At 36.6% G+C, this 21,138-nt stretch overlaps 1 protein-coding gene across 1 annotated transcript in view; it reads left to right on the forward strand.

Annotated features, from left to right (window-relative positions):
- Positions 1-874: 874 nt before the first annotated feature.
- The window catches only part of BNC2 (basonuclin 2), a 232,683-nt gene continuing 212,419 nt past the window's right edge, over positions 875-21,138 (forward strand). The window contains exon 1 of the mRNA XM_005241621.3: positions 875-1,072. Within this exon, the coding sequence (XP_005241678.2) occupies positions 977-1,072 (96 nt within the window). The 5' untranslated portion in view covers positions 875-976. The remainder of the gene's footprint in view (positions 1,073-21,138) is intronic.

Here is a 21,138-nt window from a genome sequence, read left to right on the forward strand (position 1 = left end):
GATGCTGCTTAAGACACTTAGCAGTGGGCAAGGGAAGAGAGGGGTGTGAGAGATGAAATGTGCATGTGACTTTCTGGTTTTATTTCAAAAGGAGTTGGATCATGTCCTTTTTCCCCTCTTTGGTAAGAGTTTTATTTGGGATAGGAACCGACTATCCCACAATTCTTGTCTGACTAATATTTAGAAAATAACCAGGCCAACTTTTATGTTTTACTTTTAAGTGAATATTGAATGTATTTAAGACTAATTGTTTTCTTGCTTTCTTGCTTTTTCCTTTTTCTTTTTTTTTTCTTTTCTTTTCTTTTTTTTTTTTTTTTTTTTAGGGTTTGCTAATCCTGTGTGGTAGGCAAGTGTCAGATATTACATGCTATACTTGATAGCATTGTTGAGGAAAAACAGAGGAGGACAGAGAAAGGGCCACAGCCTTTTCTTTCTTCCAATTCACTCTGATCATTGTGCTACTTAGAGAGAATGTGCGTGTGTGTGTGTGTGTGTATCTGTGTATCTGTAGACTGAAGGGTTAGTGCAGGATGTCATTTGGTGCCTGACAGTGGAGCAGTGCAGTTGACTCTTTGCTCTGCTATCCAATGACATCCAGTGGCTGAGAGTTTGAAGCTGATGGTTGGGTCTCCTTAGTGCTGCATGCACACCTGACAGGCAGCTGTTAAACTGAGCAAAGGCGAGCTTAGGGAGTCACAATCTATGCATAAATGATAGGGGTCTCTCTGCTGAAGGTGCGAAAGAAGCTCTGACCCTCTCCCCTGAATCCCCCCTTCCCAAATGAAACGCACAGTGCAGCTAGCTTCTTAACTACACTACACTCCTGCTACTGGCTGCCAAGAGGCTCAAAAAATCCACCTTCACTTTTCAGTCAGAAGAGGCAGAAGTGGATGTGAGAGACAGACACACGCAGAGACACAGAGAGCGAAAGAGGGCAAGAGACTTGACTTTAAGAGACTCCTGCACTGACAACTCCATGCAGTTCGGAACAAGAACGGCAGCGACCGACTCTGGTTTCATGGGGACATGGCAGAACACTGACACTAACCTCTTATTCAGAATGTCCCAACAGGTACGTTACTTTCGTTTATTTTAAAACATGGCATTTTTGTGCTTCCCCCCCTTTTTTTTCTCTTTCTTTCCACGTTTCATTTTTGTTAAATTCATCACTACATAGTTAGCCTCTGAACTGTCATAACTATGTCATTGGAATGTGCATGGTTACTTCATTGCTTCCCTAAGGGCTCCTTTTTAAAAGAGAAAAAAATATTAAAGCTTTAAGTAAAAGCAAAGCATTTGTTTTAAAGTTTCTAAATAGAGCTTTGCTCATGGTAGGACTGTTTTTCTTTCTTTGTTTGCTTTTGTTTTGTTCCAGTCTTTTTCCCCTCGCTCTCCCCGTCCCATAAATAAAAGTATCTGCTATCCCAGCAAAACTCGTTTCTTTCTTCCTGAATACGTAAGCCCCCAAATCAAACTGATACTAAATTTAGGGGGCCCCTCAGAACGGCATAATTGACTTCATGTGGCAGAACACAGTTTTATTCAGAGGGAAGGAGCGGCGAGCCATCCTGCTGGAGCTGCTGCCAGCACGGAGCTGAGGGTCGTTAGAGAAGACAGTTTCAGTCCTCGGGTCACTCTCCCTCTCTCCCTCTCTCCCTCTCTCTCCCCCTCTCTGCGGAGCTGTGCCTTGGCGTCCTCCCCAGAGCTGCTCCTTCACCGGGGGCCGCGTTTAAGGCAGCTTGGTATGCCGGTTCTGACGGGAAAGCGAAAATGTTACTGCAAGGCCAGTAATAACTGATAATTAATCACAGGAGCCAGTGTCTCTGTACCATGCACTTGGTGATACGCGCCCTGTGTGTTACAGCTAGTCTTGCACAATTGCTTGGCTCTTCTGGGTGCAGTGAAAGCGGGGGCTAGGGGTGGGGGGGGGTGGGGGGTGGAAGAGGAAAAAAAGAGGGGGGAGAAAAAGAAAAGAGAGGGAGAAACTTTCAGCTTGGACGGGGCTCAAGCAGGGGAGGGAAGTTCAACCTGGAGGTTTTTAACAGGGTGACTCCCTACCAGAGGACGTTTTGCCTTTCTGAAAATTCGTTTCCAATTATGGTCTGACACTGACTGATAATAATTGAAATATTGTGTTAGCCAAAAGAGGAGTTAGTAAATGATTTGTATATTAATACTAGACTTTTATTTAATGTTGGACATAAGATGAAGGAACTCATTTACCTGAGAGGCGTTGTACTATAAGAAAAGAGAGGGAAAGTAATTAAGTTTTTATAGTTTACAGTAACAAAGCATGCCTGAATACTAGCCATAAAATGGTAATTTAATTTAAAAAACCCCAAAACTTTAAAGACAAGAAAAGCTCCAAAGCAGATAGTTAATAACCAATAGCGGCTGTCTATGGACAACAGTTTAAGCAATATAGCTCAGGACCGGATGAAGGCATTTGAATAAGGAATATTTTGATATATCCTGTAGAGGGACCCTGATTACTGCTGATACAGTACGCTGGTATAGAATGTAATCAACATCAGGCAAATAAGCAACTCTGTTCAATTTCCCATTCGTGAAAGTAAAGAAAGTTCGTTTCCTGGTAGAGATGCACATTTCAAAAACAGTGCTTGGCACTAGGAAGTGTGAACTGCTGCTGCACTGCTTACAAGCCTTATCAGCTGCGTGCATGTCTGTGATACATATTTGGTTATATTGTAACTGAGCAATAGCATGGAAAGCAGTTATTCAAATTACCTGTTGTGTTCTTTTAGTAAGAAGTGAGATTAAATTTCTGGGGTGGGGAAAAGGTTCTTCCCATTTCAGCCTCAAAAGAGTTAACATAACTAGATCCAGATAACAATCAATTGATAAATGAGGATTGAACCACATAGATAGTATTAGATTGCCTGTTTAGTATCAGACCTTATTCAACAGATTTAGCTTCTGTGGTCTCTGGAATACTAGAAAATGTTCAACACTGACAAAGAAAGGAAACAAAACTAATTAAAAGCGTGTTACAATGTGTAAGGGGGTCAAATAATTTGAGACAACTAGCTCATTAGACCAAGCCAAACATTTATGCATGTAACCTAGGCTGTTTGGTTTCTGTTTTCTTTTTTAAAATGATATTTTAACTGTGCTAATTCTTGAGTATTAACAGGATTTTGTAGGTTATTGGACATGTGTGGTCATGTTGTATCCTGTATAGAAGGTGAGAAGTAGTGTAACAAATGACTGTGTGGTAGATGCTGCATCCGTGTGTATCCTTCCATTGGAATACACACAGTAGCACTGCAAAGGTGGTAATGTCGGACAGATTTATTTCTTAAAAGTCTGTACTTAATGCGTTTGCATACTGTGTTAATCTCCTTGTCATATTTTGTTTGTTTGTTTATCATGTGCTAAACATACTCAGTCCAAATATGCTTTCATCATGCTTTTAAGAGGAGGGTAAGTTACTTTGCTAAATGCATTTCTCTCCTCTTTAAGGATAGTATTTTGTCTTATATTTCTGATTTGTTAAGGCTGTTAAAACTTGCTAGCTCACGCAGTCTATAAGAACAGACTGTGTGCAAATGCAGCTGCAAATTTGTGTCTAAGCGCCAATGTTTCTAAATCACTAAAATTTTGAACATTGTTTTCTGTTACCTTTTTTCATCCATTTGTTATTTTATTGTTTTCAAACCATCTTCTAAAAATGTAAGTATTTTTAATGTTTTTCCTATGCTTTAAGAAAAATTGTTTTCATGAGTACAAATAACATGAACTTAAGAAATGTACATAACTTGCAAGGAAAGTTTGGCATGGTTTGAAAGAACTGTTTAACGAAACTTTTCCAGCTATACACAGTAATGCTAGAGACGTTTCTTTTTTAAATTTCTAAGTATAATGCTGGCTTTCCACATGTTTCTTAGGAGCAAACAAACCCCAAGCCCCATCACTTTTTGTTGGAGTTGTAACTTAATCTCAAGCAGGTTTTTAGTACAAAGATTGGAGCATGGCAAGAAGAATGATTTAAAACAAAACAAAACCCTGCGATCCCTCCCTCATCTTACCTCTCAACTCACACTGCACTGCTATTTGCATACTATAGGAATGAATAACTCTTCTCAGAATAAAAGGAAAACCCACTTCGTTATAACTAAGAACTGTATGTGTCTTTGAAAAATCAGGATTGATTGTACAGGTTTGGGCTATTAATAGCAAGTACGATGGCATTTATTTTTGGATTATTTTCTTAGAGAATGGGAGTGCAAGAAAATGGCATCTCCACATTCCAGAGCAAATTTAGATTTTGGTGGGATGAGAGGAGAAGAGGAATAGTCTCCTAAATTACCTGTGAGAAGTTTATGACATGGCCACTTGACTGCATTGTTTTGCCTATGCACCTTTTGTCTATGTAAAACTGTGATTCGCTTGAAAGGGGTCATCCCATTCTGTATACAGAAGAATGTCTGATAACCTCAAAGGGCATAAATCTTAACTTTTAAAAAGGAGTGCTTCTTTGGGTCACTTTGATCAGTGACAGGTCGAGAATGAGCAGAAACCCTTGGCTTCTCTTCCATGCTCATCTGGTTAAGTCCAGGGCACCCACTGCCCATTCTAGTTCTGGCAAGGAGTTGTTAACAACAGAAAAGAAGGTCTGGATTTGATTGATTAAAAAAAGCAGGCTTTTGTGATTGTCTGCTTTCATAAATGTTTTGTGCATTCATCAGAATAAGAAATGTCATTTTTCTTCATCCAGTTACCTTAAGGGCTGTAATGTTCTAAAATACTTTTAAGTCATTTCAGAAATCAGACCATAAGAGAAATGGCTGTAACTCACAGTGACGCAAAATGCCAGAGCCATGTACCTTTTTGTTAAGAAAGAAGTATGTTTTATCCTTTTCAGATAAAGAGGTAATAGCCTTTCCAGAAGCTTTTTTTCAATGTGAGAGTGAAAAAACAGTTTATCAGAATTATAAATGGATCTGTGCATCGTTATATAGTAATTTAGGATTCACTCAATGATGTAACAAAATTAACAACATAATTTCATTGTGTAACTGTATCTTATTAAAGAACAACTGTCTGACATTCTCTTACAGTTGCTTTATTTAACTTCATGCAAATATTATTAGTAGTGACATTTCTCTATTGTACATTAGATTCTCTCATTAGCATGATGTGTTAGTTATCACCAGAGAAATCACTTCTAGATAGGTGAGCGGGAAGCCAAGAAAACTAAAAATTAAATCAATGATGTATATTAATATAGACGCATCTGTTCATGAGAGATATGGTACAGTAAATTCAACTTTTTTTCCTTGCATAAATGCATGCTTATTCCAAGGAAAACTAAATAAGACTTAGAGTAAGTGAAGTATTCATTAATATTGCTAGAAATTAATATTAAACTGTATACAACATGCACTGCCTATCTTGAGCTGTACTTGTATTCTTCAACCTGATAGTTCCTAACACTGATGTAGACTTAGGCACATAAACTGTTTATAGAACCAGTATTTAAAAATAGGAGCGTGGTGTAATTTCTAATGGATTGAAGGTAAAAGCCTTTTAAATGTTGCTGGTCACAGAGGTTGTATGCAGTTTTAACATTTATTAACATTTATTAAGTAATTAACAGTTTTATTATAGCATATAAGTATTCTTTTAATATAGGTGTACATGCAAAAAGAGTTCAAACTGAATTTGACAACAGGCTATAATTCCATACATTGATTTATTATGAACATTTTGGAAGGAAGATTTAACATTGGTAAAATGCATTTTGTAGTTTATGGTAGTTAACAGTTGCCTTTGCCAGTAAGCACCAGCAAGCATAGTAGTTTTATTTACAATTTTGGGGGGTTTTATCACCCCGTTTTAAAGATTAGATGACCCCAAGTGTTCAGGGTTTTTTTGTTGTTGTTGTTATTCATGAGTGAGTTCATGTGCTAGTATGAATTCAGAAGCTTTATCAGGTTACATTGTCTCATTTCAGACAGTTGCTTTAATTTTGTTGGGTGTTTTGGTAAAGCACGGTTTAGACCTGTAATGGTTCATGTCCTTCTAGCAAATCAAAAATATTTTCATCAAGGTTTTTGTGCTGTTTCTGATATGCCTCAGAATAGAGGCATTAGAAGATATTGTACATGATAAAAGCATAGGATGTTTTGTGTGACATATAGCACTAGCCATATAAGTACATGCAGTGACAAATACATGGCTATGTGCATGATACATGAGTAACATATAAACCCCTTCTTAATAGCTTCTCTTGCTGTGTTGAGTATTTATAGAACTAAAGCACAGCAAAATGTTTCCCATTCCTCTCTATACAGATTAGTCTTGCACATACATACATACAGTGTTTAAACATATTTGTGCCATTGTATATTTTAGCTGATGATGTGCTAAGAACACTGTCAGATCTTTGCTTAACTTTGAGATACGTATGCACATAGCTGTAAAACCTGCTTGAAGCACTGAAGCACATATTAAAGCACATGTTCAAATATATTGTGCAATAAGCACTACTGTTTAACATTTTAAAATGTATAGTTTTCCTATTTTCTGTTTTTCTGCTTTGTATTGTAGTAGTCACTTACTCATGTATAGTTTTATGGGGATTTGATTAATGTAGTGACAGAACAGATTTGGTATATAACAGCAGCAGTCTCCTGCTCTTATGTCGGGGTTAAGAGCCAAGGCAAATCTTCCCTAACTAATTAGATGCTGAGTAAGGCATCTTAGTGAAGTTGGGGCAAAAGTGAATGGGTCACAGCTGAGGCAAGATTGCAAGGGCTGTAGTGATAGTGAAAGCATTCGCATTTGCCAGGTCGTTGTGACACTGTGCTGATTGCAAAGGAACACTCTGTTCAGTGATACAGAACTGCCGTCATAAAGTACAATCAGAAACAAAAGCTTTGAAGAGCTTTTACTTTTTACTAGAAATGCTCAAAACATAGGCTGTGTATAGCCTTCTTTGCTCAGTTATTTTTCTCAAACAATAGTGCCTGTGCTTTTGTAAAAGGATTTGCCTTGTAGACTAATGGTTCTTCACAGTTTAGAAGAATTTCCAAACTTGGGGCTCCTAGTATACCCAGGAGGTGATGAATCATACTGGCTCAAGAAAGAGAGGGCTGAAACAGAGAAGAGGGAGAAACAGAGAATTCCATTGTTGCTGTCTCTTAATCTTTTAGTTCAGAAAGAGAATCACTAATGCAGCTTTTTACTATAATTCAGAGAGCATAATGACAAAATGTCATCATCTAGATAAACTGTAATTAAGGGATTTAATTTTTGCACAGCCTGCCTGTAGAAAGGGGTAAACTTAAAAAGAATTTTTATTTCATGAAAGTCCGTGTGTTTATATACAATTTTTCAATGAGGCAAAATGTATTCTTTAGCTTAACATCGGTCTGTCTAACAAATGTCCAAAATAAGAGACTGTACATCAGCCTATGGACAGGCATCTGTTGCTTTGTTACTGCACACCCCACTCATTACAGTAATGCCCTAATGCCTTCTTTCCCTTACTGAAATGCTTGACAACTGTTTTCTAAACGTTTTTCCTTCACCGACAAAGAAAACGGTGCCACTTCTATGGCTGTGTCACACAACATTTTGTCAGAGAGGCCATCGCTTTTGGGGGGTGGGGGGATGAGCATCTCAGAATTGCTTTGATCAGTGTGAACTTGCCAACAATGTACCATTGATGCTATTCTTACTCTCCCGGGAAGCCATTGCATCCCCATCCTCTATCGATGATGCGTATCTGTGCACTTGTGCAAAGGAAAGGAGAGTGTCATCTACCACTTACAGAGCACGGGAGTTCAGAAAAGAAAATGACACAATTACGATCCTGCAATTCCTTCCCGTGCACAACACAGAAGTCAGCAAGTTTTTCTTATAAAGTGAACAATAAGTGATGCTTTAAGAAGCTTTATGGAAAGTGAGAAAATTTGTACTGGGAAAATCTGAAATGTACTGTCACTGCCAGGTAAACTTACTGTGGTATTTGAGACGATGTTTATTTGGAAATGGACCACAACACAAATACGTCAGTAGAGATCGATGCTGCAGCCTGCCTACCTGTGCATCTTGGAATATGCCCCTTACAGAAGAAATTGGGTGGTGTGGTAAATGTCTTTGGTTTTTTTGTGATACCTACTGCAACTAATGTTGAGAAGAGCTTTAATTGCTCTTCTTTTTCTCAATAATTTTTAACAACTCCGGGAACAGTGAGACATACCTGATGAACACTACTTATTTGAGGTGGCACTTTTAAAACTTTATTTAACCAGAATTCCAGGGAAGGACATAGATTACCTGATTCTCTTTATATATATGTTCTCCATGCATTCCATAGTATATTTCTTAAAGACTGATAACGTTAAAATGCAGTGCTTCTGGCTTTGAACAGTTTGAATGAAAATGTCATACAATGTACTTCTTTTCAGCTAAACAATTCACCATTTGGTGTGTACCAGCGAGAGGAAAATAGAATATAAAGAATCATATCCTCACTGTGATCCAAGCATGTGTTTTCCATTCATGTCATTGGAGGCCCTGTCATGCATCATGGACAGCATATAGTTTAGGAACAGAATTATAGATAGTGTATTAGTCTTCAGAGTGAGCTGTAACTAGGGGCTCAATTATGTAAGCCTTCTGTACATGTGTAACTTTTATGAAGCTAAATGTGCAGGTATTTTGCAAGACATGATTCTACTGTGGTTAAAAAAGTTGCTCTTGTGCAGTTTAATCTTTTCTATTATTCAGATGCTGAGGAAATGAACATAATTTTTTTAAAAAAGAAAATCAGGCATTGCACTTTCTTAAAGAAATTTAAACCCTCTTCCTGTTTTATTACAATCCAGAAATTAAACCAGGTTCTCTGTTAAAGTGTTTGTTCAGATCTGAACTTCTAGACATTACAGGCCTGTGTGTGATTTTCTGTATAAGTTACTGAAAGCTCAGTTTTCCAATGGGTTACCCTGGAAGCCAGTGCAAAATTATGGTTGCTTCTAGTTTGCCTCTTAAGTTTTGAATTTTTTGAACTAGAAATCTGAAAATGAAATTTAGGCAGTGTAATTGAATGTGACGTTAAATTGGAAGAGAAGTGTTTACAGGACTGCTTGCTACCTGGAATTGCCAACTTTTCCACAGGAAAAGTAGGAACACAGTAGGATAAAAGGTAATTTAATCATTAAGGTAGCATTTTGAAAGAAATTATTCTCATTTACTTAAAAATTTGGCTTTGCAAAGTGTTCTATCTTGTTTTCTCATTAAGAAAACAAAAACAAAAACCAAACAAACCTGAAGATGTTATTGTCAGATCTTTTTATGCAGATTGATTTCCTTTTAGCATATTCATTGCCCTTTGCCTGCACAGAATACAAGACCTTGTGTACTGTACTGCAGTTTTATTGCTGCTTTCAGGGGGATGTCTTGTGAGATGTTACAGCTCCTGCGGAAATACAACGGCAAAATGTCATTTTATGATAGATCATTATTGATATCCTTTATTTATTTATGCCTTTCCTCATTTTTCTTTGCCTACGGTTTTCCTTGCTCTGTGTACATATATCTGAACATGTATTAAAAGAAGAAGTCTTCTTGATAGTAATTGAATAATTAAAACAATCTTGATTATAAGGCAGTATAGGAAGAGATGAGGGCAGAGAGGAGAAGCATCCTTTCCAAGGAAGGCTGAATGTAGGTGCTGACATGCAAAGAGTTCAGTGTTTTGTATTTCAGTGTGCCTGTATGCAAGAGCATGATAAAAATGTGTGATGCCCTGGCTTATCACATGGAAGGTGTGGAAAAGCATTTCAGTTTGATCTCTACTTTGTGCAGTTTCTTAAACAAGACATTGCTAATATTTAAAAAGGAGCCCTCAGTGTGTTTGTATTCCTATATCTCAAATATGAGCTTTGTGTTTATTTGACAAAATAATATCAAGAAAAATGGGAAAATTAAACTCATAGAATGTTTGAACGCTTTTTTTTCTACACAAATTTAGTAGACAAAAATAATCCGCTTGGACATCAGTCAATTGTTTAAGAACAATTAAACCCATCAACATATCACTGTGTTCAGACATAGTTCTTAATTAAAAATGAGCCAAGTATTTATTTTTTTTCTTTCAGGGATTCTCTGAAACTTAAATTTTATGGCAATCAGTAAAATAGGGTTCATAGGAAAACAGTCTTCTCAAAAGTGGTAGCAACTGTATTTCTGAGTAGTGGACATTGGGGTTTTCACATTTCCTATCGTAACTTTTAGTGGCTGTTTGTTCCATGGACAGTTTACTTTTTAAAATACATAAATTTGATAATAACGTCTGAAATAGATGTCTTGGGTAGGAGGGAGGTACAAACTAATGAAGAGTATGCAAGGAAAAAAATAATTACTTCCAGCTGGCTTTGTATAATAAAACTACTATTAAAATGAGGAGCTCCATTAACAAGGCTTTAATTATATATTTTCTTACATTTCTAAATAAACACCATAGTCTTTAGAAAAAAACACTTAAATGAGTTAAGTGTAACAGCCCTCACCCTAGCCAGGGAAAAATATAAAGAAGTACCAGCTCATCTACCCAGCCTTAATGCCCCACAGCAGTTGACATTGCTGGAATGCTTCCTGCAGCTGGTGGCATATGACTGTCATTTGCAGGCAGGATATACAGAGAGTTTACACAATGGAGGCATTCATGAAAGTGTTCCTCATCTGGGACTCCTGCAAGCTCTCATTTTATTGACCCTGTCAGAATTTAACTGGTAGGCTGTCAAATTATGTGTTGCTTTATCTAATATTAGTTTTTCTTTTAAATTAGAGTGAACGGAAGAAGGGGTTGTGGAAAGCAGGTATGAAAAGCAAAAACAACTTCTCGCTTACCTAAACCAGGAAAAACATAACAGCTGTGTAAGAACTTTTATCATTTGTGCTACAAATTGTAAGGATTCTATTTTTTGTTCAGGATTAAATAATGTGATTTTTTTATGGGATTTTTTTCAGACTTTGGGGTAGGGTGCGGGTTTTTTAGCATTCAGAGCCTTAAAAATCCATTTTCTAAATTACCCTGTCCCTCAAATGTAACTCAAATGTCAGTGTACAACCAGTTCTATAAAAAAGCTCACTCTTTTGACTGCTGGTGTCCTTAGAGATACAGAAAAAGTGCTGTCTATGCATGCTCCCCAAAAAGAGATTTATTCATATGCTTTGCTGCATCTTTCGGCAAAATGCCATAAAGAAATGCCCGATACTTAACAGTTTTTATAATGTTCTGCAAACAATGTAATAATCTCAGAGGTGATTGATGATTATAAATATGTTCTTCATATCACAGATTGGCTGCTTATTAATTCAATGGTGTTAAGACATGACCTCTCCAAAGCCATAATTTGCATAAAAAAATAAAATGTATGCACAGCTTCATTGATATCTGGGAGAGAACTGGTTACAGCAGCAGACAGCACACCAAAACATTGGCTTCATGCAGATGGAGCATACTGCAAGAAAATTACTTTATGCAGTGAGTTACTCTTTTTAATAGATCCTCGTATCCACCAGTCCATTGTTAGTGCAATGCTGAAGTTCAGTTCAGGGCAGGGGGGAAAGAGAGTGAAGGAATGAGAAAGAATGATCAGATTGTTAAAGGAAAATAAATTTTAACCTAGAGGCTATCAATTATTTCATTTCAGCTAGAAGAAAAACCCTTCAACTAACCATATATGTTTTGTTTATGTATAGGAGTGAGGTATGGCATCTGATGTAGGATCTCATTAGCATATATTTTACTTATTACATTTTCTTATTGTTCTACTTTTTTAAAAATGTTGGATTTCTACTAGAATAGTGGTAGCTGAATTGAAAACAGTTTTACATTAGGAAATGTATATGGCTGACTGTCTTGTGCCTTGCATAGTTCCTAGATTCATCCCACTTTGCTTCCCTCTTTCCTAGAATACAAAATCATTTTAAACACAAAAGACAAAGTAATTAAATAATCTAAATAGAATATTATTACACTATTTTGCAAGACCTCCTGAAATACTTCTTTGGAACCTACTGAGATGTTGATTTTTCTCTGCAGTGATAAATAAGAAAGAAAAGTGAAACATTTTAATTCACTTGGAAATGTGTATTTTTTTTACCTTTACATGTAGCATTCTGAAGACATTGTCTTCCCTTAAATATTTAAAAATTAAATTGGTTACATAAGCTGTAATGCTAGAATAGTATTTAGCAATTCAAAGATAAGTTATTTACAAGAACTTGGCAAATACAGAGTCTCTCTTATGATAAGTGAATTTTCATTCCTAGAAAAATGCTACTTCTCCAGTTTTGGCATAGCACTTATTGTCAAGTGGCATTTTTTAATTTTCTTTTCTTTAAAAATTGAGGGAAAATCGAAGTACGTAAATAGTGGTATGTTTTCTTGTTAATGAGGATAGTTTCATTAGTAGTTTCTCAGTCTGATTGTCTAAGGACAGAAGTAAAAGCCAGGTTTTAGAACACAACCAAGAACATGGGAAACGTTCAGACAACAGTAAAAATGGTTACTGAATGTCTTATGTCGTCAGACTTACCTGACAATTTATATAAAAGAATTTCTGGGGGTTTTATTGTGAAAGCTTGTTTGAGGTAGTCAGTCTGTCAGTACGCAGGTATGTCAAACCTTCTGCTGATACAAAAAAGATGCTGTTGAAAAACAATACAACACTAGAAAATTTTCATTTTCAGTGCCTAGTCCTGTTCTTACAGAAAGGAATACAGGTATAGTCTATAAACACAGAAGTGGTCTGAGGGCTTTTGCTACAGTCTTTCCTCAGGAAGAGGTAATTCGTGTTTCGCATGTTCCATGATGAAGCACACCTTAAATACATATTAAGTGAAGAAATAATTGTAGAAGTAAAATTTGGGGAAGGGATTAGAGCATTAGAGCATTGTACTGTAGTTTCACATAATGCAATATTTGTAGAAGTATGACCTTTAAATTCTGGGGTTTTCAAAACTGTAATTACACATTTAAGAGAAACTCTGTGGTATATGTTAGCAGTTTAAAAATCTTCTGATAACTGGGCATTTTTTTACTTTAAAATGTAATTTTATTCTTGCATAAAAATGCATGTTTAATTAATCTGTAGTTTCATTAATGATATCTTTCAGAAGGCAGTGGAAGGAAATTATTAACTCATAGCATGAGTTAAGTATGATCAGCAATGATCTTAAAAAGTCAAACAATATCACAAATCCCCAAAACAAAACTAACCCCACTTTAAACATCTTTAGTTGGTATTTATGTACCTTTTGCAAGGAAGGTGCTTGGACATGAAGTGGTATCTTTCTCTACATTCTTATTTTGCATTTTGCTAATGTTGGGAAGCTAGAAATCAGGTGTGAAAATGTTAGAGCAATTCAATGCATATGCAATTTTAAATTATGAAGTTGAAATTTGGTTTTCTCCAGATAGATCTATATAAATAATGTTTTCTGTGTTTTTTCTATTGGCATTTTTAAAGGCCTTTTTTAATGGTGCCAAACTAAAATAAAACTTTTCTAACATGTGAAGTACATGGAGTGCATAAATATGTAAAACACATGAAGTAAAGCTGTAGATACGAGACTGATTGTAAACGACTAGGGTTTTTTCCTGAACCTATGCCTTCAATACCACATCTCCATCCCTTCCAAAATTCAGCAGTGGTCAGGTGTGGTGTTTTGATTCTATCCACTGACTTGCATATGCATGTTTATACACCCACAAACTGTAAAAAGAAAACTGACTAAATGTGGCTTCAGGGAAAAGAAAGGAGTGGTGGGCGCAGATACCAGCTGGAGCTTGATGCGTGTGTTCTCTTCTGTGGCACTGTTTTGTTGTTGATGTGGGAATGTAGCTAAACAGTGGCTACAGATGCTCCACTAAATAAGGATCCACATAAATTCCAGCTGTGAACTTGTGATTCATCCTTCCCTGCACAAAAGATATGTTTCCATATGTCCCATTATGTTCCATATTTGATTTTTATCACACACTGTGTGCCAGTCTGAATCTTGTCTACATGCATTTTATGAATCCTGTAACCCTTTCTCTCTTCCTCTTTGAATTAGTCATAATGCACCCCAGCCTCCATGCAAAAAATCCATATTACAATAATACAGCATCCTTGTAAATAATTTTTTAATGAATCAAGTACATGAATAATGTATCTATGTAACCACTGTAACACAAAGTCTGGACATGTCTATAGAAAATCATAGTAATCCATTTGAAAAGTATTGCTCTTGAGCCTAACTCCTTAAAATTATCTGAGTTCTAAATAATTTTGTCTTTAAAAATACTTGTATCTTACCTTAGTTACTCTAAATGGATTTTTATGCTGTTGTCTGTAATCATTTCAGTTATCTAGTGTGCATAGCTTCTCTTTATATTTTTAAGTATGTTACTGATTGATAAGGACTCTCATTTTGAATTACAAATAATATCCATTGTTAAAACATTTATGCTCTTTAAGACTCACTGAGAAGAACTGCCAAACTGTCACTGGTTCCATGGTACCAAGTAAAATATGTTCATTAATTATTTTAATTTGGTTTATGTTGCTCTTATCCATTACATTCTCTAGATTGGGATTCACAGTATTTTTTTCTTCTGCTACCATAATGTAGATATGGAAATTAGCATCTAGAAATGTAGGCATCCATTGTCCCAAGAGCATACAAAACCCCATAGTTTAAAATATTAAAAAACAGTGTAAGGATTTAAAAAATGCTGGCTGAATTGCAGTGTAGGCTTTTGAGTTGGCTTATTGTAATACAGTTAGGAGAAACACAGTCCCTGCCTCCTAACTGGGTGAAATATAGCCCTGTAAGAAACACAGCGCTGCTAGAGCTTTGCAGTAAGTTTTTCATATTATATCCATTGACTATCATAAAACTACTCAGAACATGAGGCAGAAGTCAGCACTGTTGGCTTAGACAGCTGTAGTCTAGAAAGTACCTGTCTTCGTAAAGGTAAAACCTCAGAGGTTGCTGTAATTATTACAGTCGTGATTGCAGTACTAAACTTGGTCAGTGTTTTTTGCAAGTTGAAGCCAGTGCTTCTAGCTCCAGCACAAATATTAAATGGCATATCAGGAGCTGAATTAAACACTCTCAATCGTCAGAAGTGAAATTATTGTGCAGATGTTGCAGCAGTGCTGTAATTTCCATACTAGTCAATTACAGTATACTCACCTACATAGGTAGTTGTAATTTTGTTGACTGAAGAAAAGTGCTATGAGAATACAATTTTCTGAAACAAGGTGTATCAGAGCCAGTACTGATATCTGCTATAAAGAAGCATCATTCAGCTGTGTGCAGAATTTGATGTCCAGTGCTTTTTTGTCTTACTGTGCTGCAAGGAAATCTAAGTCTGTTCATAATTTAAATTCTCCAGGCAAGTCAGATATCAACATTATACCAACATTTTTCAACAGAATGGATAGTTAATTAGTTTGTATTTTAAATTGAAGGTCACTGTGTTATAGATTTCTATGGGAAGAAAAAGAAAGAGCACCTAGTTAAAATGATGACTAAATGGGGCCTGTTCTCAGCAGTGTCTGAGGTTCCATTGAGTTGAACCACTGGTCACTGTCAAATTCCAATCAAAATGCAGATAAGTTTAGCATAAACATAATAAGGTGTTGGTGTGTTTCCAAAACTGTAAAGAAGACTTTAACTGGAGAAGAGGCTGGAGATTAACAGTTTGTTTTGCAGCTAGGTTAGATATTTCAAATCAATTGACTGGTGCTGCTTGTAACGAAGCATCTGCAGAGAGTGTCAGTGGGATGTTGGTATTCTGTGTTCAAGAAGTTCAATGTCAACACAGCTGTCACTTACCACTTCTAGCAACGTCTCAACTGGGAATTAGATAAAATACCTTTAATTTGGGCATGAGTTTGGGGGAGAGTACTGGGATGGGAGTATAATTTCAGATGCTATTAATTTTCACAAAATAACATTTCTGTGCTTTGTCTTGCCAGATAGTCCACAATGCTTTTCCTCATTTCACATGCCAGGCTGTTTTCATATTATCATTTCCTTCTCTGCTATGTTTATCTTTTCTGAAAGTGGTGAATGTAAGCTATTACAGACTGGGTGGGTGGCACACATTTGCACAGTAACTTTTAAAACACAGAGCAAGCATTTTATTTGGGTTTTGAAAACCACCGAGAGAACTTAATGCAGCTGCTCTCATGGCATCAAAGTGAAACATGTAAAAATCTCACTTTCTACTCTAAATAACCTTAGGGCTGTTGAGTCAGATATTTCCGGGTTGACGTGTTTTGCACTGGAGTGACAGTGGTATTGAGTATATATAGTAAATCTTAATGTTCCACTGAATCTCTTCACTCTTTCATGAGCTTTGCAGGGTACTCATCCTTAACAAAATGTCAAGTTAAAACATATCACTTTGCCATAGTTGAAACTACTTACTTGTTTTTAATCAAAAAGCAACTCTTAATGGGCTGTTTTACTGTAGGCAGTACGGAAAGGAGCTTTCCAGTTTAGCAGCAAGTAGTTCTGACCCATTATTTGCTGTCATTTCTACTTCTCATCCAGCAATGTGACGGAGGTTGCACAATTAAAATCTGAGAATGCTGAATCAGGATGCTGGTGCTGCATATCCTACACCAAGTAGAATTAATATTTTTGGGGAAAGCCAAGGCCTTTTTAAATGTATATCTTTCAGTTCCATTAGGGAATAGTCCTGTGTTTCCTAGGAATTTTACTGTGTCCGTGATCTCTGACAGCAGCAGAGGTGGTCTTGTTGATAGTAAAGGTGATTTGTGGTACACTGCTCCTTTGATTTTAGTTTTCCAAAACTCAGTACGAATTTAAGATGTGACATGCCATATATTCAACATAATCCTTGGATCCTATCCTGTGAAGTAGAAGGCTGCCTTAACTGGCGGCACTCAGAAGCTCAAGCTGTACAAGTTCAGTGAATGCAGTTCATATTCTTTTTAAGACTGAAATGGCTCTTCAGTTTCTAGGCTAGTTAATAATCCTCCTCTTAACTATGCTGTACATATCACAGATGGTGCTTGACAGACTAGTCAGTGTCTCAAAGGTCACCATAACACTATTAGCTAGATCACTATGCCCTTTGTTTCTTGAGGATGCTTCTGCTACAGTATTTGTTACTTTAAAAAAATATGTGAGTAAAGTTTGGGGTTTGTTTTAAAAGAAAACCTTAACCACTTCTCACCAACAAGTGCTTCAAATGCGGAGTCGTTTCTGGTCAGTGAAGTGCTCTGGACTTTAGCATTCCGCTGATACAGGTATGACCGATGGTCTCATTCAGTTCAGGGGGGGGGTGTGTGTGTGAAGATGCAACATCGAGGATGACTGATACTAATTTTTGATCACAGTTGCCTTTTGGAGCTTTTGTTACGTTTTGAGGACTTATTTCAGCACCTGAGAAACAAGAACATTTAAAGTCTTCTAGAAATTCTTGTGACCAAAGCTGTATGTGTTCCTTTTGTGTAGCTTGAAAACACTGAAATAACTAAGGGATGTTTTAAAAGCAAAGAGGAAGAAGTAAATTTGTAAACTCTGCTGTTGCTTTATTGGAATATTTACAACCATAGCCGCAAAAAGTGGCACACCTTTGTCATAGCTGCAGAAACATACAGTGAAAAATCTCCTTTCTGTTTGGGGTAATGCATGTTTATCAATGTATTTTACAGCAAAAATATTGTCATTGTTTTTGTTTTGTAACTAACAGTTTGTGCTTGTTTTTTATATTCCTGAAGTAATGTAACCTTACAAGGCCAGGCTCATATTTGGAAAGATAACTTGCAAATTGCAAAGCTACTTGTTTTTTATTTGAGACAAGGACTCTTCCTGAGTCAAGTTCAGCTATAATGTCAATGTAACTCTTACAATTTTTTGATTAAATTGACTGTGCAATGCCAGACTTCTTTAAGTTCATTCACAAAACATGACATACATGTTGCTTTTTCTCTTACATATAAGAAATCAAGTGAAACTGTATGATCACATAGAGCCGTCTACAAGAAATTATTTTGTAGTCATTTATATATTTTCAATAATAAATGTTCAGGTACGTATATAATTCATTCTTTTTTCATGGGTAATTTAATTTAACTATTTTGAATATCCTGCTGGTTTGCTCTCTGTTCTTCCTGATTTATTATCCTTGATATCGGCTGAAACTCCAGTTATTTACATTGCTTTCATTTGTTTTATTTTTATGTTAGCGATACAAATTGCATCCTCCCATCAGTCTGCAAACACTCAGGAAAGACTTAAATTCCTTATGAGATTTTCATTGGTACCCAAATACTTAAACTGTTATTAGAATTTAACATTATATTGTAAAGTGAGCAGTACCATCCGGGATGAACAGAATTTCCCATATACTAAAAATAAGCTGGATGCAATTTTTGTCATTTCTAAGCAGGACACACAAACATTCTTTTTGTAGTAGATGATCTTTGTCACACAGGAAAGCATGCTGTGGAAGTGATTTTATTATTATTTACATGAAATACACACACACAAAAAATTGCAAATTCATGAGCTAGCGACTCTCTAAATATTTTTAAACTACTTTTCCAGTGTAGGAAATTTCCATTTTAATTAGATTGCTACAGGTTAATAGAAGGATGGGAAGGATGCTAGAAGTTAATTCGTACCCAGCCAAACTCAGCTAATTTCTTGTATCTATATATTGCTGCATCTCCTTCTCCCTACCTATTACTTTCAAATTGCAAGGTTCCAGGAATATCAAGAAAACATTTCATATTTCAAAAATATTCAGTCTTCACAGAACTATTTGAACTGGCATTTCTTAGTGTCCTTGTCCCCACCCCCCACCACACAGCTGTCACTAACAGAGGAAAAGGACTGGGGGGAGGGAAGGAGGGAGCCCTGCTAAAATCGTGTCACGTAGCACTAATTCATCTGCTCTCATTAGAGTGAGCGAGGGACAGCAGTGATGGCCAAGAGCTGCACTCCACACATGACACACGAACAGTTTGGGGAATAGAAAATTGCTTTCTCAGGAAGCCCAGCCAATTAAGGACTTGACCATATTGAATGTCAAGTGTTAATTTAGGTTTTTCTTCATTTTCCCAGTAGTAATGCGGGTCCTGTGATGAGCAAATACATGTCAAGTAAAAGTTGATTGCATGAAGGACCTGGGTATTATATGTCACTGACAAGTCACAAATGTACTCTAGTCTTTTAACCCCTTAGGTGAGTCCGGAAGGGGGGTGGGGGGGGTGGGGGGTGGGGCGGGGAGTGGAGCAGCAGAGGGGGATTAAATGTACTATAATGATAAGAATAGATAGCTTATATTAGGGAGAAGTCTGGATGGGACAGACAGGAATAGAAATTTGTGTGAGAGGCTAGGATGCAGCCTTCCTGCAATCAGTGCAATCAGTGCACATATATGGTACCTTTCTGGGTTATAATTAATAAACAGACCTAAAGGCCCCCTCAGGATTCTTCAGGGTTTTAAACAAGCCTGTGAACCATGCATGTTATATCCTTCATAGGGTTTCACGCAAAGAGAAGGAAAAGAGGTGGATGGTGCCAGAAATGTGAAGTACTCCTTAAGGGTGACATGTTTTGAAAGAAAACAATTTTGCATCCTTTATGGAAAAGAAAATACATATTTTCAAGGCCTTTGTTTTTAAAAAAATAATCAAAAAGAAAAGAGAAAGCCCCCATGTGAAAGCATGAAATTATAAAACACTTTCCTGTCAAGAACAGATTTATTTTCCAGCTTGTGTGTTTCTCCAGGTTAATTTCACAGCTATCAGAAACTCCCTGAAAGGCCACCTACCCTCATCTTATGTTGTACCTGCCTGTACTGGGGGAAGCAGGGGATGGCAGAAGCAGTAGTACTGAAGCCTAAGTGAGGTAGCACTCACTTTTACTAGATGTGGGTACTTACGCATCATCTATAGCATCTCATTTCCATTCATCAGCATATTATTTACATATGAATGTTCTGAAAATAAGAGAGTGTCTGTTTCTATTGCAATACTATAATTGACCAAAAAAATTTCCTACAACAGTGTAGGCGTTGTGTAGTAAGAATACAATGAAATAGAAGTGGCAATTATGCAAGCACCTAGAAAGTTGTCCATGCCTTTTTAATATAATCTAAAATGGTAAAAGCCACTTATCCTTTCCAGGAATTTTTAGAAATTATTAGCTCTTCCTAAATTTTGTTCTGTTGGCTAATATCTAACCCACAGATGGATAACTCTGAGGCTGGTCAGTAAGCACTGTATCTTTGTGTTAAATATTACTGAGCTAATCCTAATTAGGACATGTTCTCCATATTGCTTCTTTGGATTTTGCTCCTCTGCATTGTGATGAAGATATTTAGGCGGCAAGGTACACTTCCACTGTCCATGCTGTACATGTTCAATAGATGTAAACCAGACTTCATTCTCATGCAGGTAACTTAACACTTTAAATGAACACGAAGTTAACCGATAAGGGTTAGATTGTGAAACAGACATGTTTCCAAACAAAAGCAGTTTAGGTTTGATTAGTGTTTTCTGGTCTGACATTAGTTTCTCTATGCGTATGAAACAGTGCTGTCTATATAATTCAAATGAACACATTTTTGTTAAAAAACAGTTTCAAGAATCTGATCTCAAGACAAATACTTTTCTTACTACAATTATACCTCAAATTTGTATGGAAACTCCTTATACATACAAGCCATCTCAAAATAAACCCAACTTACTTCTCCCTCCCCAGCCTCCTCTCCTTTGTATTTCAATAGGTAGCGTCTGTAGATACCAGCTGACATTTAGAATGGCGTTTTAATCGTAGCAGCTTCTCTTCTGCTAGGTGTGCAGAGGGATTTTGCTAAGTTTCCTTAAACTAAATTCCAATGAAGGCATCTCAGGTTGCTGATTCAAGATTTTGCTGCTCTGTGGTGTCACTTTTGACGGATGGTACCTAATGCAATCAGCCACCACTAAGGCAAGGCCTTCGTTTGACCAAACGGTCCACAGGAAAAAAAGAAGTTTAAAAAAGAAAAAAAAAAAAAGAAAAAAAAAAAGAAAAAAGAAAAGAAAAAAACCCTAGCCCTCCACCAACAACCAAATAGGGCAG

Source organism: Falco peregrinus, chromosome Z (genome assembly GCF_023634155.1).
Source record: "Falco peregrinus isolate bFalPer1 chromosome Z, bFalPer1.pri, whole genome shotgun sequence".
Taxonomy (NCBI): Eukaryota; Metazoa; Chordata; class Aves; order Falconiformes; family Falconidae; genus Falco; species Falco peregrinus.